The 17,057-nt window shown below is 39.8% G+C and overlaps 2 protein-coding genes across 2 annotated transcripts; both read right to left on the bottom strand.

The window, feature by feature from the left end:
* Positions 1-4,079: 4,079 nt before the first annotated feature.
* On the bottom strand, positions 4,080-4,748 carry LOC114373082. Its single transcript, XM_028330627.1, has one exon. The coding sequence runs from the start codon at positions 4,746-4,748 to the stop codon at positions 4,080-4,082; it is 669 nt and encodes a 222-aa protein (XP_028186428.1).
* A 228-nt stretch (positions 4,749-4,976) lies between these two features.
* LOC114373081 lies at positions 4,977-5,841 on the bottom strand. Its single transcript, XM_028330626.1, has 3 exons — positions 5,452-5,841; positions 5,313-5,353; positions 4,977-5,223 (listed from the first exon to the last, which is right to left on the bottom strand). Exons 1-3 carry the CDS (start codon positions 5,839-5,841, stop codon positions 4,977-4,979), a joined length of 678 nt encoding a protein of 225 aa, XP_028186427.1.
* Between the last annotated feature and the right edge of the window lie 11,216 nt (positions 5,842-17,057).

The following is a 17,057-nucleotide window of genomic DNA, read 5'->3' as shown; positions in this document are numbered from 1 at the left end:
ACTAAAAAATCAATTAAATTCCATGTACTAGAAGTAAAAGGGTGCATAGACAAATATAAGACCCTTTTTTCGTAACAAAATTTCAACATTTTGACATAGCAACATCAACTATGGATCTTTTGAAGACCCATGTTCCTCCTTCATCTATTTTGTCCAATTCCTTTAATTATATGTGAACCCATAGTTATTGTTTCTTGGAAGAAGTTGAATGTTTGTTTCTATTGTAATTACAAATGCTTCATTTTCCATTTTGTGCATATATCATATTTTTTTGTATTGTAGCTAAATAAACCATTATCTTTATCAGTATGCACTACTACAATTTTTAGATTTAACATCGCACGGTTAACATCGGTTATTCACAAAACCGATTTTAACAAAAGCGCGATGGCATTTTTGTAAATAATTAGACATAGTTAACATCGGTTTTGGAAAAACCGATGTTAACTACTCGATATTAACATCGGTTATTTAAATAACCGATGTTACTATGAAGTAGTTAACATCGGTTTTGGAAAAACTGATGTTGGTATCTCGTTGTTAAAATTGGTTTGGGAAAAACCGATGTTATCGAGTTGATGTTAACATCGGTTTTAAGAAAACCGATGTTACCTAGTTGATGTTAACACCGGCTATTTTTAAAAAACCGATGTTGTTGTCATTATATATTAAAAATCTGAAATTGCACAACCCGCGCGCTCGAACCCTATCATTCTTCTTCTTTCTCCTTCTGCCTGAGTTTGTCTTTGTCGCAAACTGGCCTGCGCTTCCATGACTGCAACCACATTGTGGAGTTCGTGTTTGTGGAGTTCGTCTCTACCACTTATCGATTGAGGTATGTCCTTTCGTTTTAACATTAGGCGTTCCTCGTTTTAACATTTGCTCGCTTTCGCAGGTCGAAGAAATCTATGAAAGGAAAGAGTCCCGGAAAAGGGTGGGAATCGATTTTGGAAGTGCATTGTGGTTCGCCTTAAGACTCCCAGGGCGTTCTTCTTCTTTCTCCTTCTGCCCTAAGTTCGTCTTTGTCGCAAACTGGGCTGCACTTTTGTGACTGCAACCACATAGTGGAGTTGGTCTTTGTGGAGTTCGTGTCTGCCACTTTTCGATTGAGGTGCGTCCTTTCGTTTTAACATTAGGCGTTCCTCGTTTTAACATTTTCTCACTTTCGCAGGTCGAAGAAAACTAGGAAAGGAAAGAGTCCCGGAAAGGGTGGGAAGCGATTTTGGAAGTCTGTTGTGGTTGGATTTAAGACTCCCAGGGAAGCCATCGAAGGTATGTCTCTGTTGTCATGTTTCGAAAGCAATTGCTTAACTTTGTATATATCATGTCTACTTTGCTGCTCAGGTGATTTGTTCGTCTTCTTTAGTCGCTGTCAAGGTTCGTTGTTGCTTGTGTTCTGTGTGCTGCTAAGTGATCAGTGCTGATTAGGAATATCTCCACCACTGACGACAATTGACAATCTGTCAGTATATGCATTTGTATTTGTGCTTCTTATCACGATGAGAATATGGTTGTTGCTAAAAATTAAAATATGTTGTGTTGTAGTTCCTTTGGGTATTTGTATTCTGTAGTAATGGATTTGAGTCATTTGATGTTGCGGGATGTATTCTTAAAGTCCAATAAGCTGGTTTAAAATAAAGTCCAATATTGGCCTAGAACCTAAGCCAAGTTATGTCTAAATATGAAAAAAATATAATGCTTAAAATGGAGTATGGGTGTGAGATGCTAAAGTATATTGATTGCTTGCTCTTGTACTATTTGCATTGTGGGGATATAGTGTTGGATTTGTTATGGGAAATTCTTTGATAAACCTAAAACTCTATATGTCATCTTAAAACCTAAAACCTAATGGTGTGATTCTGCTGTGAGGATATGATAAACAGCCTGGGGTACCTTTCTGCTAGTGATTCCTGTTGATTAATCCACTTGTATTTCCAGAATCTAATTTTCTCTTCATCTCCCACCTTCCACCTCATGTTATTTTGAATAACCATTCCCTGTTGTGATTGATTAAAAGCGTGTTTTACATCCCTCCACGAAACAGATTGCTTTGCTGAGTTTCCTGTTTCTTCAATGTTCCTCCATCCACCATATTTCGATTTCAGAACTCTGGTCCACAGCTCACCATTTTCTTGCATTAATTGCCACTTCCATTTTCCAAGTAGTGCGAGATTGAATGTTTCAATATCCTTGATGCCCAAGCCACCCTTTTCTTTTGGTAAGCATACCGATTTCCATTTAATCCATGCAATCCTTTTGTGAATTGCCTTCCTTCATAAAAAAACTTCGCTGCAGCTTTAAAAATTGCCTTCTGAATTTCTTCGTCCATGAAAGGTGCCACAAGCTCGTTATTCTGCTGTTGATTAACAGTTTGAAACCTGATTCCATCAATCTTGGGTCACTGACCAATTGGTTCTTGGAACCTATGGAAGAAAAAGGATTTCACCTCTTCCTTCACCTTGTATGGGTCGTCAGTCCATGAACCATCAATGAATACCCCCTTGATAGAATTTCTATTTCGGTTAGCATTCATCAATAGGTGGAAAAAACGTGTGTTACAATCGCCTTCTTTTAACCATCTTCATCTGGATTTCTGCCTAAGTAAGGATTCATGGGCTTGGGCAGCAACCCAAAGAGATTCCTGTAACTGCTTCCTCTCTAATTTTTCTTGCTCATTTAACTGTCTATGCATTGAGTTCTCCTCCAGTTTATTTAAATCTGATTCCAGCTTTGTGACCTTTTTGAATGTATCTCCAAACTGCTCTTGGTTCCATGTCTTTAGCGTTATCTTTAACCCTGACTAATATTGCTTGCCCATTGGTTTTAGATGAGTTGAGAAATGTTTCTCAAAATGTCTAAGCCAAGTCCAGGTCAAGAAAACAGCTTCATTAAACAATCTGTTAGCATCAAATTCTGCATTTGAAAACAGAATTCTGTTTATGAATTTCCAAATGGCCCAAGTTACCGCCATCCACCAGTATCTCCATCTCTTAATCCTTAAACCTTCTGCTTGGATGAAAATATGCTGTAGAAAATTTTGTTTAGGCCCAAGAGGAAAGGCACTTTGTAAATTCAACAAAGACATCGATTCCCACCAAATTGGTTGGATGAAGACGCAATGGAAGAACAAATGAGATGCCTCCTCTTCAGCTTCTCTGCAAAAAGGACAACATAGATCCTGCAGTTGCACTTGTCTCCTATGCAGATTCATCCTTGTTGGTAGTCTGTCCTTTATTAGCCGCCAAGCAAAAACTGTTATTTTGCTAGGAATTTTAATCTTCCATAATTCCTTACACCATTCCTCTTGCTGACCACCTGTAGAAGCTTCCAAAACCAGATTGTAGGCATTGCGTGTGGAATAATTCCTTGTTTGATCACCTAACCATTCCCATTCATCTGATCCTTGCTGCTGAATGTGTATACCTTCGATATCCTTTAGGAAATTGATTGCTGACTCGATTTCATTTTCAAATAGCGGTCTTCTCCACCCAAGCTGCCACTCCCAACCTGATTGCAGGTGTTGTCCCATCTGTCTAATGGTTTGGTTTTGCTGTGTAGATATTTGGTATAGTCTAGGATACCTCTCTGCTAAAGGTTGCTGTTGCTGATTCCATTTATCTTCACAAAGCCTGACCTTATCTCCTCCTACAATTTTCCATCTCATTTTGCTGTGAACTATGTCTCCATGCTGTGCAAAATTAACAGTTTGTTTTAAATCTTTCCACCACATAGATTGATGCCGTACCCTTCCTACTTCATATAGGCTCCTCCATCCCCCATATTTTGACTCCAACACTCTGGACCAAATTTCTCCCGTCTCTTGCATCAAATTCCATTCCCATTTGCCTAGTAAAGCAAGATTAAAGGTATCAATATCTCTAATCCCCAGCCCACCTTTTTCCTTTGGCATACATACTTGATCCATTATTGTTTTTTGCACAGCAAAAATCAATATATTATATATGAAATTCAGTACTAGGTGTACTGAAAATACAATTATGAATACAAGGCATAAAAAGCCTAAACCCAACTAGGAAGAATCAGTAGACAGGACATAATACAAAGCAAACCCATCCCCTCTAAGAAAATGCATCCTTCAGGTTAGATGACCAGAAATTAAAATGCAATTGAAAGCCCTTTTCCACACACTTAAGCCAGGACCAGGTGTGGAATAAGGCCTCATCCATGACCTTTTCTGGATTGAAAGGCTGATTATTGAAAACCATGCCATTTCTGTGATGCCAAATGGACAAGGACAGAGCTATCCAGAGAAATTCCCATCTCTTGACTATACAACTTGGCCTATTCCACTGAGAGAATTGCAGAAAGTGATTCTTTGGGTCTATGGGGAAAGGACCCACTCTATTAACCCATCTCATAGGCTCCCACCAAAGACTCCTAGTCTTGGAATAGTTGAACATAAGATGAGTGATAGATTCTTCTTCAAGGTCACATAAAGGACAGCTATATGAAGGCAATGTCACTTGCCTCCTTCTGAGATTATCCCTTGTAGGGAGCCTGTTCTTGAATAATCTCCAAGAAAAAGCACTAGCTCTTGGGGGAATTTTCAGGCTCCACATGATCTTAAGGGCCCTGTCTTCATTAGAATTATCATGAGCCTCCTGCAACACTTTGTATGCAGACTTTGTGTAATATAGACCATTAGGATCAGGCTTCCAGCAAAGTAAATCTCTGCTGGATTGATGGATGTGGCCTGACTCGATCTCAGCTAGAAAGTCAGCTACCATGTCAATTTCATGGTCAAAAAAATTCCTTCTCCATGTTAGCTTTCATTCCCATCTCTCCTCCATGGAATTGATTGAAGAGGTCTGTTGATTGCTTATTAAAAATAAAGTAGGATATTTTGCTTGAAGATTATAATTATCCCCCAGCCATTTGTCCTTCCAGAAACTGATTTTGGTGCCATATCCCACCCTCCACTTGAGGTTATCAACAAAACAATTGTTATGCTGCTGCTAGAAGATAGCCTTTAAGTCTTGCCACCATTGAGAAGAGAATTTACTCTTTCCACTAGAGATCAGCTCCTTCCACCCACCATATTTGGAGAGTAAAATTCTAGCCCAAGGTTGGTTCTGATTATTAGCCAGCTCCCACCCCCATTTTCCAAGTAAAGCCTCATTAAAGTTGGATAAATCTTTGATCCCTAGGCCCCCTTTGTTCTTAGAGAGGCAAACTGTATCCCACTTCACCCAAGGAATCTTGCTGGCCTCATTAAAGTTGGATAAATACTTGATCCCATTTAATCCATGCAATTCTATTCTACTCTAGTCCTCCACCCCACAAAAATCTACGTTGTATCCTTTTGAGCCTTTCCACCACTGTTTTTGGAATCCTGAAAAAAGACAAGAAATAAATTGGAATTGATGTTAGTGCACCCTTAATTAATGTCACTCTCCCTCCCCATGAGATGTATCATTGTTTCCATTTTGCCAATTTCCTCTCATATTTGTGGATAATGTTGTTCCACATTTGTGTTCGCCTCGGATTAGCCCCTATAGGCATGCCAAGATATGTAAAAGGAATAGATAATAGGGTGCAGTTTAAATACTTAGCAGCATCACTCCTCCACTGATCTGAAACCTCGAAAGCTCCAAAGCAACTCTTAGCATAATTAATCTTTAGGCCTGAGATTAACTCAAACGCCCTTAAAGTAGCCTTTAATGCTCTCACATTTTCCATAGTTGCTTCTCCAAAAAATATAGTGTCATCCGCGTATTGTAAAATACTTATGTCAACCTTTTTTGATCCCACTAGATAACCTTTGTACATGTTTTCAGCTATTGCCTTTCTCAGCAGTCCAGATAAAGCTTCCACAACCATATTAAATAGGAAGGGTGCTAGCGGATCCCCCTGTCTAATTCCTTTTTGAGGTATGAACTCATTTGAAAATGATGCCATCAATTTTAGGTCTTTGAAAATCTGCTTCTTGAAATCTGTTGGAGAAGAAGGTTCTGATTTCTTTCGTCACCTTATTAGGTTCATCTGTCCATACACCTTCAATGAGAAGTCCTTTGATGCAATTTCTATTTCTATTTGCATTCACCCAGATATGGAAAAATGTAGTGTTGCAGTCTCCTTCCTTTAACCATCTTGATCTAGATTTCTGCCTTAGCAATGCTTCATGGGTCTGGGCAGCCAGCCTCAAATCTTCTTGTAGCTTCTTTCTTCTTGAAATTTCCAAATCAGTCATCTGTCTATGCAATGTGTCTTCCTCTAATTTATTAAGCTCCACTTCCAATTGCTGGACTTTTTTAAAGCTATCCCCATATTCTTCCTTGTTCCATATCTTTAATCTGCACTTCAGCCTTTTGATTTTTTCTTTTAATCCATATGGTCCCCATCCTGAAACTTGGACAAAATTCCAGCATTGATTGACTACTTCTTTGAAAGACTTATCTGTTAGCCAGCAATTTAATATCCTAAAAGGTTTAGGACCCCAATCCACATTGTTAGCTTTAAGTAGAATAGGACAATGATCTGAAAAATTTCTTGATAAGGTAAATTGCACACTTTCTGCCCAAGTGTCCCTCCATTCAAGGGATATTAAAGCCCTGTCTAATCTGCTTTTAGATTCACCATTTGGCCTAAACCAAGTGTATTGTTTGCCCACAACAGGAACCTCCAATAACTCCATATCTTCGATCCATTCATTGAATTCCTGCATACTATTGTCTCCCAGTAGCCTGCCAGTTTTTCCAATTCTTTCATTTGGGTTCCTTATGCAAGTCCCCAAGCACACACCATAATCTTACTTGGGATGCTTGTTTCAGCTGTCTCACTGAATCCCACAATATTCTCTTGTTATGTATATGACAAGGAGAATATATTGTCACAATGCATATTTTCAGGGCCTCTCTGATGCATACTCCTTCCAAGAAAATGAATCCATTTCCAATGACCTTATTTTGTAGCTTGAAAGCTAATTCAGTCCACATGCATAAAATGCCACCAGCTGAATTATTTCCAGGTTGCATCTCCCACATAACTTCATCACTACCCCATATAGCCTGACATAATGTCTTATTAATGTTGTCTTTCTTAGTCTCCTGCAGACATATCATTTGAATATTTTCTTTGTTGATTAATCTCCTTATGGCAACCCATTTTACTCCCCTCCCCAGACCTCTAACATTATATGAGGCTATATTCATGGGTCCATAACATTAGCTCCCAACCTCTCAGCTTCCAATCTGTCTTTGGTTTCCATACTGCTTAATTTATGTAGAATTTCCCTGTGTTGGACATCTTTGTTTCCCGTGGTCACCCCCAATTGCTAGATCATTTTCCACATTTTAAAAGCTTCCTGGGTCTGAATAGAATCTTCGTTTGCCTCCTGTTCTAAGTCTGTGTTGGTATCTCTTGTTTCACATCTGGAATTATTTATGTTGCTGCTCTGCTGTATGGTATTTGGTTGCATATGGCTTCCTTCCAAACTTCCACGCCTTTCATGTCTCCTATGGGACCAACTTCCACGGGAGTATACCTGCCAATTACATCCCATTGCTTTTTTATTATTGGAGGGGGTATGGCCTAAGTAACTTGGAGGTTCATTAAGTAATTCTGCTGGCTGGCCCAATGTCAACCACCTTCTCCCTTGGATCAATCATCCAATGAGACATAAACCTAATAAAAAAATATAAAAACAACAATCACGTGATGTCATTAAGCTATTTTAATAACAATAAATGAAAAAGAAAACAAATCTACAATGACTGAGTGACGGAAAAGGAAAAAAAATAAAATTGCAAGGAATAAACACGACAGAAATTTGATCCCTTTGGTTTCAGCTTGAAGAAGAAAAAAAAAGGAAGAGGAAGAATGACCTTGAAGTTGAAGAAATGCGGTTGACGAACGGAGAAAGGGTGAACCCGCTTTCTTGGGAGGAAAGAATGCGGGTGTTTGGTTTGGAGGGAAGAATGATTTGGAAACCCTAGATTGAATTTGTTTTGTTTTAACCTCTCTTTTTATTATTGATTTCTTTTTAACCCTAGAATGATTTGCAGGGAAGAATGAGGGAAAATATCTTACAGAATGCGGGCCAGATTGTTTTGTTCATATTCAAGTTTTTTTGTTTACAGATTTGGGTTTTATTGGCCAGAATTTGTTTATTGTTGCAGTGAAATTTTCTTTTTCTGCTGGTTTAAGTTGATTATGGATGTTGTATTTTAATTGAAATGTAGATAATAGGCTTTAAAAGGCTTTAAATACACTGTGGCTAATTTCTGTATGGTTTTTTTTAGGCTGTGGAAGCTCTTTGATTATAGCAACTCCAGGTACGTACGTACGGTCTACTATCTTTATATGTAATATGATAGACTACTGTTTTGACATTTGTCCTAGCATTTATATACACATATACTGCTGTATTTGTTTGGTAGATAAATTGCTGTATTTGTTTGACTAACTTATCTAAGATCAAATGACTATCTGTCAATAGTCCTCCCCTAAAGCTATCTTTGAAATCCAGCTTGTGTTGTTGACACACACACACACACAGGCACACACACACACACACCTACACACACACACACACAACCACACACACACACGCACACACCCACAAACCCACACACACACACACACACAGAGCCAGACACACAAACACACACACACAACCACAGACACACAAACACACACACACAAACACACAGCCACAGACACAGAAACACACACACACACACACAGCCACAGACACACAAACACACACACACAACCACCCACCCACACACCCACACACATACACTGACATAGACACACATAACCACACACACACACAATGACACACACACAGAGAAACACACACAACCACACACAGAGAAACACACCCACACCCACATACACACACACACAGACAGCCACACACACACACACACACACACACACACAACCAATTACTTCTCATATACCTGAAGGGACGGAACCGATGGTGTCCAACTCCCCTGAACCTGAGAGGGCCTTCTAGATACTTCTCACACTCCTCCATGCGGTTGAAATAGTTTGCAAGATAGACTCCTTGTTGTGAAGCTACCTATAATGATTCAAAGTTGAAAGGACCAAAGGATACATAACATAACCCTAGTTTATAAGTAGGAAAAGTTTCAACTTATAAGTAAGAGCACTGGATAAAGAAGTAAAAGGGAAAAGTATTTTATTCGAATGCACAAAAATGCATTTTCCTATAATTTTCAATAAATTTCCATCTTTCAATTTCTTAACCAGTGCCCTTAAGTGGTATATGTTATACATGTACCTGAGCTGTTATAGGAAGATTTTTCATCTGAGAGTCTACTTTGGAAAGGGCTTCTTTAAAGTATTCAATCTCCACTATAATATTGCTTTCTTGAGATTTCTTTAGCAAGCTGGCCATGTCTTTCATTTGGTTCTTCTTTAAATAAATGCCCACTTGTGGATACCTCTCAATAATGTCGCCAACAACTTCTTTAAATTCTTTAAGATCTAATTTTCCAGAATTGTTCTTGTCGGCCTTGCTAAATATCACGGCTATATCTTCCAGTTAAAACCATGACACACAAAGAGAAAAAAGTTACATTAGAACTTAAAGAAATAGCAAATCACTGCAGCACCATGATGTGTTGTTAAAATGTCAACGATTCCTACCAAAAGCAACATTTGATGTCAATGGTTAATTAATAGTCAACAATTGTTAGGAAATAGCTTGATACTCAACATGTTCATATCTATCAAATGTAGAAATTTTTACTTACACTTACATAATGTGGTAGCTACTAGCTGATAATAGTCTGATACAATTTTCCTTCATCTGCCTTCATCTTCAACTCCATGATCTTTTGTCTCATTTTCTTTCCTTTCTCTCCCGCCATCAAGTCATTCACCAGCTTCTCCACCTCTTCTCTCTTCACATTGGTATCAATTTCAATCCCAATTTCCCATTCATTGCAGATATATCTGTAGTTTGTTGGCTGATCTGCAAAAAATGGCCAACACAACATTGGTACTCCAGCACAAACACTTTCGGTGGTTGAGTTCCATCCACGGTGAGTGAAGAATCCACCAAGGATGGTTCAGCACTTGCTCCTGTGGACACCAACTTCCTATTAGGCTTCTATCTTTAGTTTCATTCACAAACTCAGATGACAAAATCACTGAACCTCCAATGACAAGGTCAGGCCTAATGATCCACAAAAAAGGTTTCTTGTTGTCGGCCAAACCCCAACCAAGAACTAACATGCTTTCCATCAGCAACCTTCTAAAATCTAGAGCCCATCAAAACCTTTCCTTTGGCAGAATTATTAACCTTATGAAGATCTAGTGAGCCCAAAAGATTATCAAACATAGAACTACATTTCTCAATTGTAGGGTTCCTAAAACTAACATGCTTTCCATCAGCTTCCCTCACTCCAAATTTAACGGTGCTATGTATGTCATGCAAGGACTCAACTTCCTGCTTCTTCTTTTTCTTCTTCTTATGCATTTCACCCCCATCCACATTTTCTTCTTCTTCTTGTTGACTAAAATTTTCACCATCAGCATTCCCACTACCACTTTGTTGCCTTTTGAACTGATCAAATTTCACATGTCGAAGGCTCAGCTCCTTGTTAATATCAACACTTTGAACAGAATTTCCGACTACCTTCCCACTGTCATTACCATTCTCTGTTCTGTGCGTTTTGTGCTTGTTATGAGAGTCACATGATCCAAGCTACTTGTGGAGGTGGTTGAGCTCGTTGAAAGATGTAGAAGCTCGGTGGAGATATGCATTGATGACATCATAAGTACCATTGTCAACAGAGACAAACTTTGTCAGAGCTCAGAGCTAAATGCATTGCAAATGCCTAGCAACTTTGAACTTATGTCGAAGTACACATCAATCCATTTGTCCTCCCAATCACTCAGAGGAAGCTCAAGGGCAGTCATAAGGTGAGGATTTCATACCCACAGACCCTCATGATACACACTCACACACATATACCCAACTACAATAATAAAGCATAAGCACCCTTGAAACCCAGCATTTGAAATTAGTTACATAAACAACTGTTGATGTCTATATTTGTCTGTAATTGAATTTTACCTTTTGTAAGTTGTTGTATGTGATCAGTGTAATTTGCTATATAAACAATTGTTGTTCATGGTGAGTGAACCTTAGATTCCCGTTTGAGACTGAATGCAATGACTCTTGCGGACAGTTTGCATTAGTCATTGTATTTAGTCTTGAATTGTCCGTTTGGACAGTTTGGGGAGACTGGTATTTTTATGTTAGATTCATTCGTGAAGGTTATTATTATTTTCATTAATTTGATTAAATTTCGGTTCAATGCATTTCAAGTTGTTCTCCGAGTGCATACTTGATTATCGGGAAATTCATTTCACTGATGTCATGTCGTGTACTTGGAGACCAATGCGAAATGCTGCCGAAATTTAGTCAAATTTTTGTAAATAATGGTAACCCTGATGTTTGAAGCTAACATAAAAGACAGTTTTCCTAAATAGGATAGGGCCACACCTATAAATAAAAAAGTGAGATTTTCATGCATGGAATTGCTTAGATGGATCGAAGTTGGATGAATGAAAGTCGCATGAGCTCAGAATATGAGGATGGCGTCGAACAGTTCTTGCAATTTGCTTCAGAAAGAGGTCGACCGAATGAAGAAGGAAAATATTTGTGTCCTTGCATCAACTGTTTGAATGGAAGACGACAATTACTCGATGACATACGAGACCATCTATTGTGTGATGGGATTAAGAAGAATTACACGATGTGGATATGGCATGGTGAAGTCACAGACATGCAGAGTGGGTCCCAATCTGAACCGTTTAATGTAGAAATGGGAGAGCGGTTAGAGGACATGATTCGTGACCTTGGACAAGGTCTTTCCAGCAAGCACACACCCCTATGTATGAAGGATTGTAGAGTGATTCTAAGAAGCCTTTGTATGCAGGGTGCAAGAATTCCTTAACCCTGTTGTCTGCTGTGTTAAGTCTGGTTGATGTCAAGGCCAGGTATGGGTGGAGTGACAAAAGTTTCACCTCACTGCTTGAGGTAGTGCACAATCTGCTTCCAGAGGACAACACATTGCCTAAAAGTTACTATAAGGCGAAAAAGATATTGTGTCCGATGGGTATGGAGTATCAGAAGATTCATGCTTGCCCCAATGATTGCATATTGTACAGGCATGAATTCCAAGAAATGTCCAAATGCCTTATCTGTGGGACTTCACGGTACAAAGTGAAGGATGAAGAAGAAAGTAGTTCTGATGACAACTCCAACAAGGGCCCCCAAATGAAGCTTTTGTGGTATCTTCCAATCATTCCAAGGTTTAAACGTCTTTTTTCTAATGAGGATGATGCAAAAACCTTACATGGCATGCAAATGGAAGGATTTCTGATGGAATGGTCCGTCATCCGGCTGATTGCTCGCAGTGGAAGAAGATTGATGGTTTGTATCCGGATTTCAGGAATGAGCCAAGAAATCTTAGACTTGGACTAGCCAGTGATGGAATGAATCCATATGGCACCTTAAGCACTCAACACAGTTCATGGCCAGTTCTGCTAGTAATTTACAATTTGCCTCCTTGGTTGTGCATGAAGCGAAAATACATGATATTGTCTATGATGATATCGGGCCCAAGACAACCAGGAAATGACATTGATGTTTATCTAAGTCCGTTGGTTGAAGATCTGAGAAAGTTGTGGGACGAGGGGGTTGTAGTGTTTGATGCGTTTCGCAAGGAGACCTTTGAAATGTGTGCAATGCTTTTTTGTACCATTAATGACTTTCCAGTATATGGGAATCTCAACGGTTGCAGTGTTAAGGGTCATCATGCATGCCCCATCTGTGAAGAAAACACAAGATACATACAACTTAATCATGGGAGAAAAACCGTCTACAGTAGGCATCGCCGCTTTCTAACACCCAATCACCCTTACAAACGACTGAAAAAAGCTTTTAATGGAAGTCAAGAGCATGATATTGCATCGATACCGTTGACTGGTGAGCAGGTATATCAGCGGGTTCAACACCTGAATACTATATTTGGGAAGACCCAAAAGAAGGATAAAAGTCAGAGTTGCATATGGAAGAAGAGGTCCATTTTCTTTTATCTTCCGTACTGGTGTGATCTTGACGTTAGACATTGTATTGATGTTATGCATGTGGAGAAAAATGTTTGTGACAGTGTGATTCGGACGCTCCTTAACATTCAAGGCAAGATGAAGGATGGCTTGAATACTCGTCAAGATCTAGCTGATATGGGTATACGATCACAGTTGCATCCAAGGTCTGATGGGAAGAAAATTTACTTGCCCCCAGCCTGCCATACTTTGTCCAAGAAGGAGAAGATAAGTTTTTGTCAGTGTCTTCGTCGGGTGAAGGTTCCACAAGGATACTCTTCAAATATTAAGAGCCTTGTGCAGTTGAAGGAGCTTAAGCTTGTAGGGTTAAAGTCTCACGATTGTCACGTGTTCATGCAACAATTGTTAGCCGTGGCTATATAAGACATCTTGCCAAACAAAGTCAGGTTAGCGATAACTCGCCTGTGCTTTTTCTTCCATGCTATGTGTAGCAAAGTCATTGATCCAGTCAAGTTTGATGAGTTGGAAAATGAGGCCGCAATTATATTGTGCCAGTTGGAGATGTAATTTCCCCCTGCTTTCTTTGACATCATGATTCACTTGATTGTGCATCTGGTCAGAGAAATCAAATGTTGTGGTCCTGTTTATCTACGGTGGATGTACCTGATTGAGCGATACATGAAGATCTTAAAAGGGTATACAAAGAATCTATATCGTCCAGAAGCATCTATTGTTGAGAGGTACATTGCAGAAGAAGCCATTGAATTTTTTTCAGAATACTTAGAGAAGGCTAAACCTGTTGGGCTTCCTGAGTCTCAGCATGATGACAGAGTGGGTGGTAAGGGTTCAAGAGGACTGCATGTGATCACTCCAAGTGTAGAAGATTTGTTACAAGCTCACTTGTATGTCTTGAACAACAGTAATGAAGTTTTGCCATACATAGTTAAGCATGAAGCTTTAGTCAAACAGAATAATCCGAAAATGTCAAAGAATTGGGTGTTGAAAAAGCATAACAAGACTTTCTGTGATTGGTTTAAAGATACAATCTTTGTAGATGAGAATGCTTCAGAAACATTAAGAAAGCTAGCAGATGGGCCTAAAAGAAATGTTATAGCCTGGCAAGGATACGACATAAACAGGTATTCATTTTACACAAAAGCACAAGATGACAAAAGTACAAAGCAGAACAGCGGGGTCACCCTAAGGGCTGAATCTCAACACTTTGCAAGTGTCAATGATGCCAATCCCTGTGTAGCTTCCATCCCTTACTTTGGGTTCATTGATGAAATTTGGGAGCTTAACTATGTGAAATTTATGGTATGTGTTTTCAAATGTAAATGGGTTGACAGCAACACCGGTGTGCGCACCGATGATATAGGATTTACGTTGGTAGACCTAAAGAAACTTGGTTACCACAATGACCCTTTCATCATGGCAGAACAAGCTAGACAAGTATTTTATGTGCAAGACCCTTGTGATGAAAGGTGGTGTGTGGTTCTGCAGGGCAAAACAATTGGTGTTAATGTAGAAGATGATGATTCATACATGGCCACCTATGTTAGTCCTTTGACTGCTCAAATCACTCCTAACGTTGTCGGAGAAGAAGAAGCTGACGATGTTCTAAGGATGCCATGTACATGTGTATTTCTGAAGATATAGTATTTATATTCCATCAAGCATACATTGACTGTTGATTACATGTAATAGACTTTTTATAACATGGTTTCCCCAAATCACAATTAAAATGCACAACTACCAATCTTTCGGAGTCCTTTGGTTAATTTGTCTTGTCTCCTTCTGTGGTGGGGTTTTGTTGGGTTTTATGTTTTTGGAACGTCGCACCTTGGGTGTCTTGTATCTGATCTCCTAAGTACCTCTGGTACTGTTATGTTTTATTAATAATATTATACTTTTGCCTTCCAAAAAAAAACCTTATGACTGATCCTCTTTTGATTAATCCTATTTTGTAAGTTGTTGTATGTTATTGTATAAAAGATCTTGGATTATGGCGCGAGATAAGGTGGACGTCACCTACGAGAACTGGAAGGAGGTCCCTACTGCTCAGAAGGACCTGATTTGGGAGGATATTAAGGTATTTTTCTTTTCTTATTTGATTTTGTTTAATTAATAGCCAAAAAATACATTATTGTAAAAAATAAACTTTATTTGATGTTGTCAGGCAGAATTTGATATCCCAGAGGCTTCTGACAGTAGGACGAAAAGGAAGTTACTGCAGACCGTGGGGGAGAGATGGAGGCAGTTTAAATCAGACCACATGAGGAAATGGGCCCTTGCAGCCGATCAGGACGGTGTCGAGGACACTGTCTGTGAGAAATATGGCATCAGCAAGAAAAAGTGGGCCCAGTTTTGCCAGACTCGCAGAGACCCTTCTTCGGAGGTATGTTCCTTGCCATTTAAGTTGTTTTTAAAAAAAAATGATGTTGTTATACTTCATTCTACCAATTTCAAACATTATTGTTTAATTTTTTCAGGATGTGCGCAAGAAGGCACATGCCATCCAGAAGCAGAATACTACCCCCCACGTTTTGTCTCGTGCGGGTTATGATTATTTGGAGCAGAAGCTCCTGGCTGAGAAGACGAAGAAGAAGCTGCACAGTCAGGAAGAGTTGATGGCGTCATCGACCCTCCATCCCTAGTCAGACGCCACGTGAAGTGGAAGATGGCCCGCACGAAGAAAACAAGGGAGATGATGACTGAGGCCGCAAAGGAAATCGCTGAGAAGATTGTAAGTCATTTTCAACTAACCATTATAATTATATTTCAATATTTTGTGAATGCCATGTACCACTGTGTGTTTTCTGTGCAGGATTCCTTTGAGGAGCAGGCCACATAGGGATCCTTCATCCCCCATGGAAGTCAGGATGTTCTCGCCGTTGCTATTGGACGTCCAGAGCACCCTGGACGTGTCCGTGCTTCTGGAGCCGGAGTCACCATCAAGCAATACTTTGGATCAGCTCCACGGACGTCCCGCAGCGCTTCCTCCCTGCCTCCTGACGAATTACACCAGCTAACTCAGCAGATCAGGGACCAGCTAGAGTAGTCCATCACAGAGAAAGTGACGAGGCAGGTCAAGGCATCCTTCAGCCACATGCAGTCCCAGTTTCAGTCGCAGATGCAATCTTAGGGACTTGCAGTGCCTCCTGAGTCTCTGGTTGGTCCCTCCGGTCCTCGAGTGAGCATAAAGGGGAGTTTTGTTGATCCCTCAGGAAACGATCCTGAGAAGGGTGACTCTGACAGGTGCGGCTTGTACATAGAAGTCGATCCTACCTGCCTGGTTGCCATGGGGAGAGTTTATGAGGGATCCACTATTGTTCATAACACTCCTTTGTTGCCTGGCCAAGTAAAGGTGAGTGTGGATGAGGTTACAGATGCAGATGCTCTAGTTCCTTAGTGGGGCAGGCACTTCACACCTTCCTTGCTTGGCCGACACATCTAGTCAAGTCTTTATCAGAGCAGGTACTTATAGTCCTTAGTATATGTTTCTTCTTTTTAAATTAATTCATTAAGCGTGCCTCAAATTAGGCTATTTAACTTTGTTTCATGAACAGGTAGTTGTGTCTTCGGCAAAACCACCTCCGAAGCCCGATCCGGAGGTCGATGATCCGCTTTATTTGATGACATTGACCATCCCAGAGCTTTTCTTGAGGCCTTATCAGGTTAGATGGGATGCCACCGTGTTCGGGGTCTTTAATCCAAATTTCCCCCTCTACATAAAGCACAAAGACCTCTCCGAAATCGCACACGGTGGTCAATGTCTCAGCATATCAGTGTTACAGTTGTGGATTCTGTAAGTCATTTTATATTACTTTTAATTACCTAAGTTATTGCTTTCAATTCATAAATATTTAACTTTGACTTAACATAAACAGGCATCTCACTGAAACATGTATGCGGGTGGGGAATTCTGATATCTATGGATTCCTCAAGCCACAGTCCATTCAGAGGTCTGGGCAATCGCAGTT

Source organism: Glycine soja, chromosome 11, assembly GCF_004193775.1.
Source record: "Glycine soja cultivar W05 chromosome 11, ASM419377v2, whole genome shotgun sequence".
Taxonomy (NCBI): Eukaryota; Viridiplantae; Streptophyta; class Magnoliopsida; order Fabales; family Fabaceae; genus Glycine; species Glycine soja.
Note: the sequence above shows the minus strand (reverse complement) of the source record. Positions and strands in the feature narration are given on the sequence as shown.

Coding starts and splice junctions, on each gene's coding strand:
- LOC114373082 (XM_028330627.1), bottom strand. CDS start 4,748: ATGGTAGCTGACTTTCTAGCTGAGATCGAGTCAGGCCACATCCATCAA.
- LOC114373081 (XM_028330626.1), bottom strand. CDS start 5,841: ATGGTTGTGGAAGCTTTATCTGGACTGCTGAGAAAGGCAATAGCTGAA. Junction 5,354..5,451: donor ACAAATATGAGAGGAAATTG/GCAAAATGGAAA, acceptor GTCTTTTTTCAG/GATTCCAAAAACAGTGGTGG. Junction 5,224..5,312: donor AAGGCTCAAAAGGATACAAC/GTAGATTTTTGT, acceptor TAATGAGGCCAG/CAAGATTCCTTGGGTGAAGT.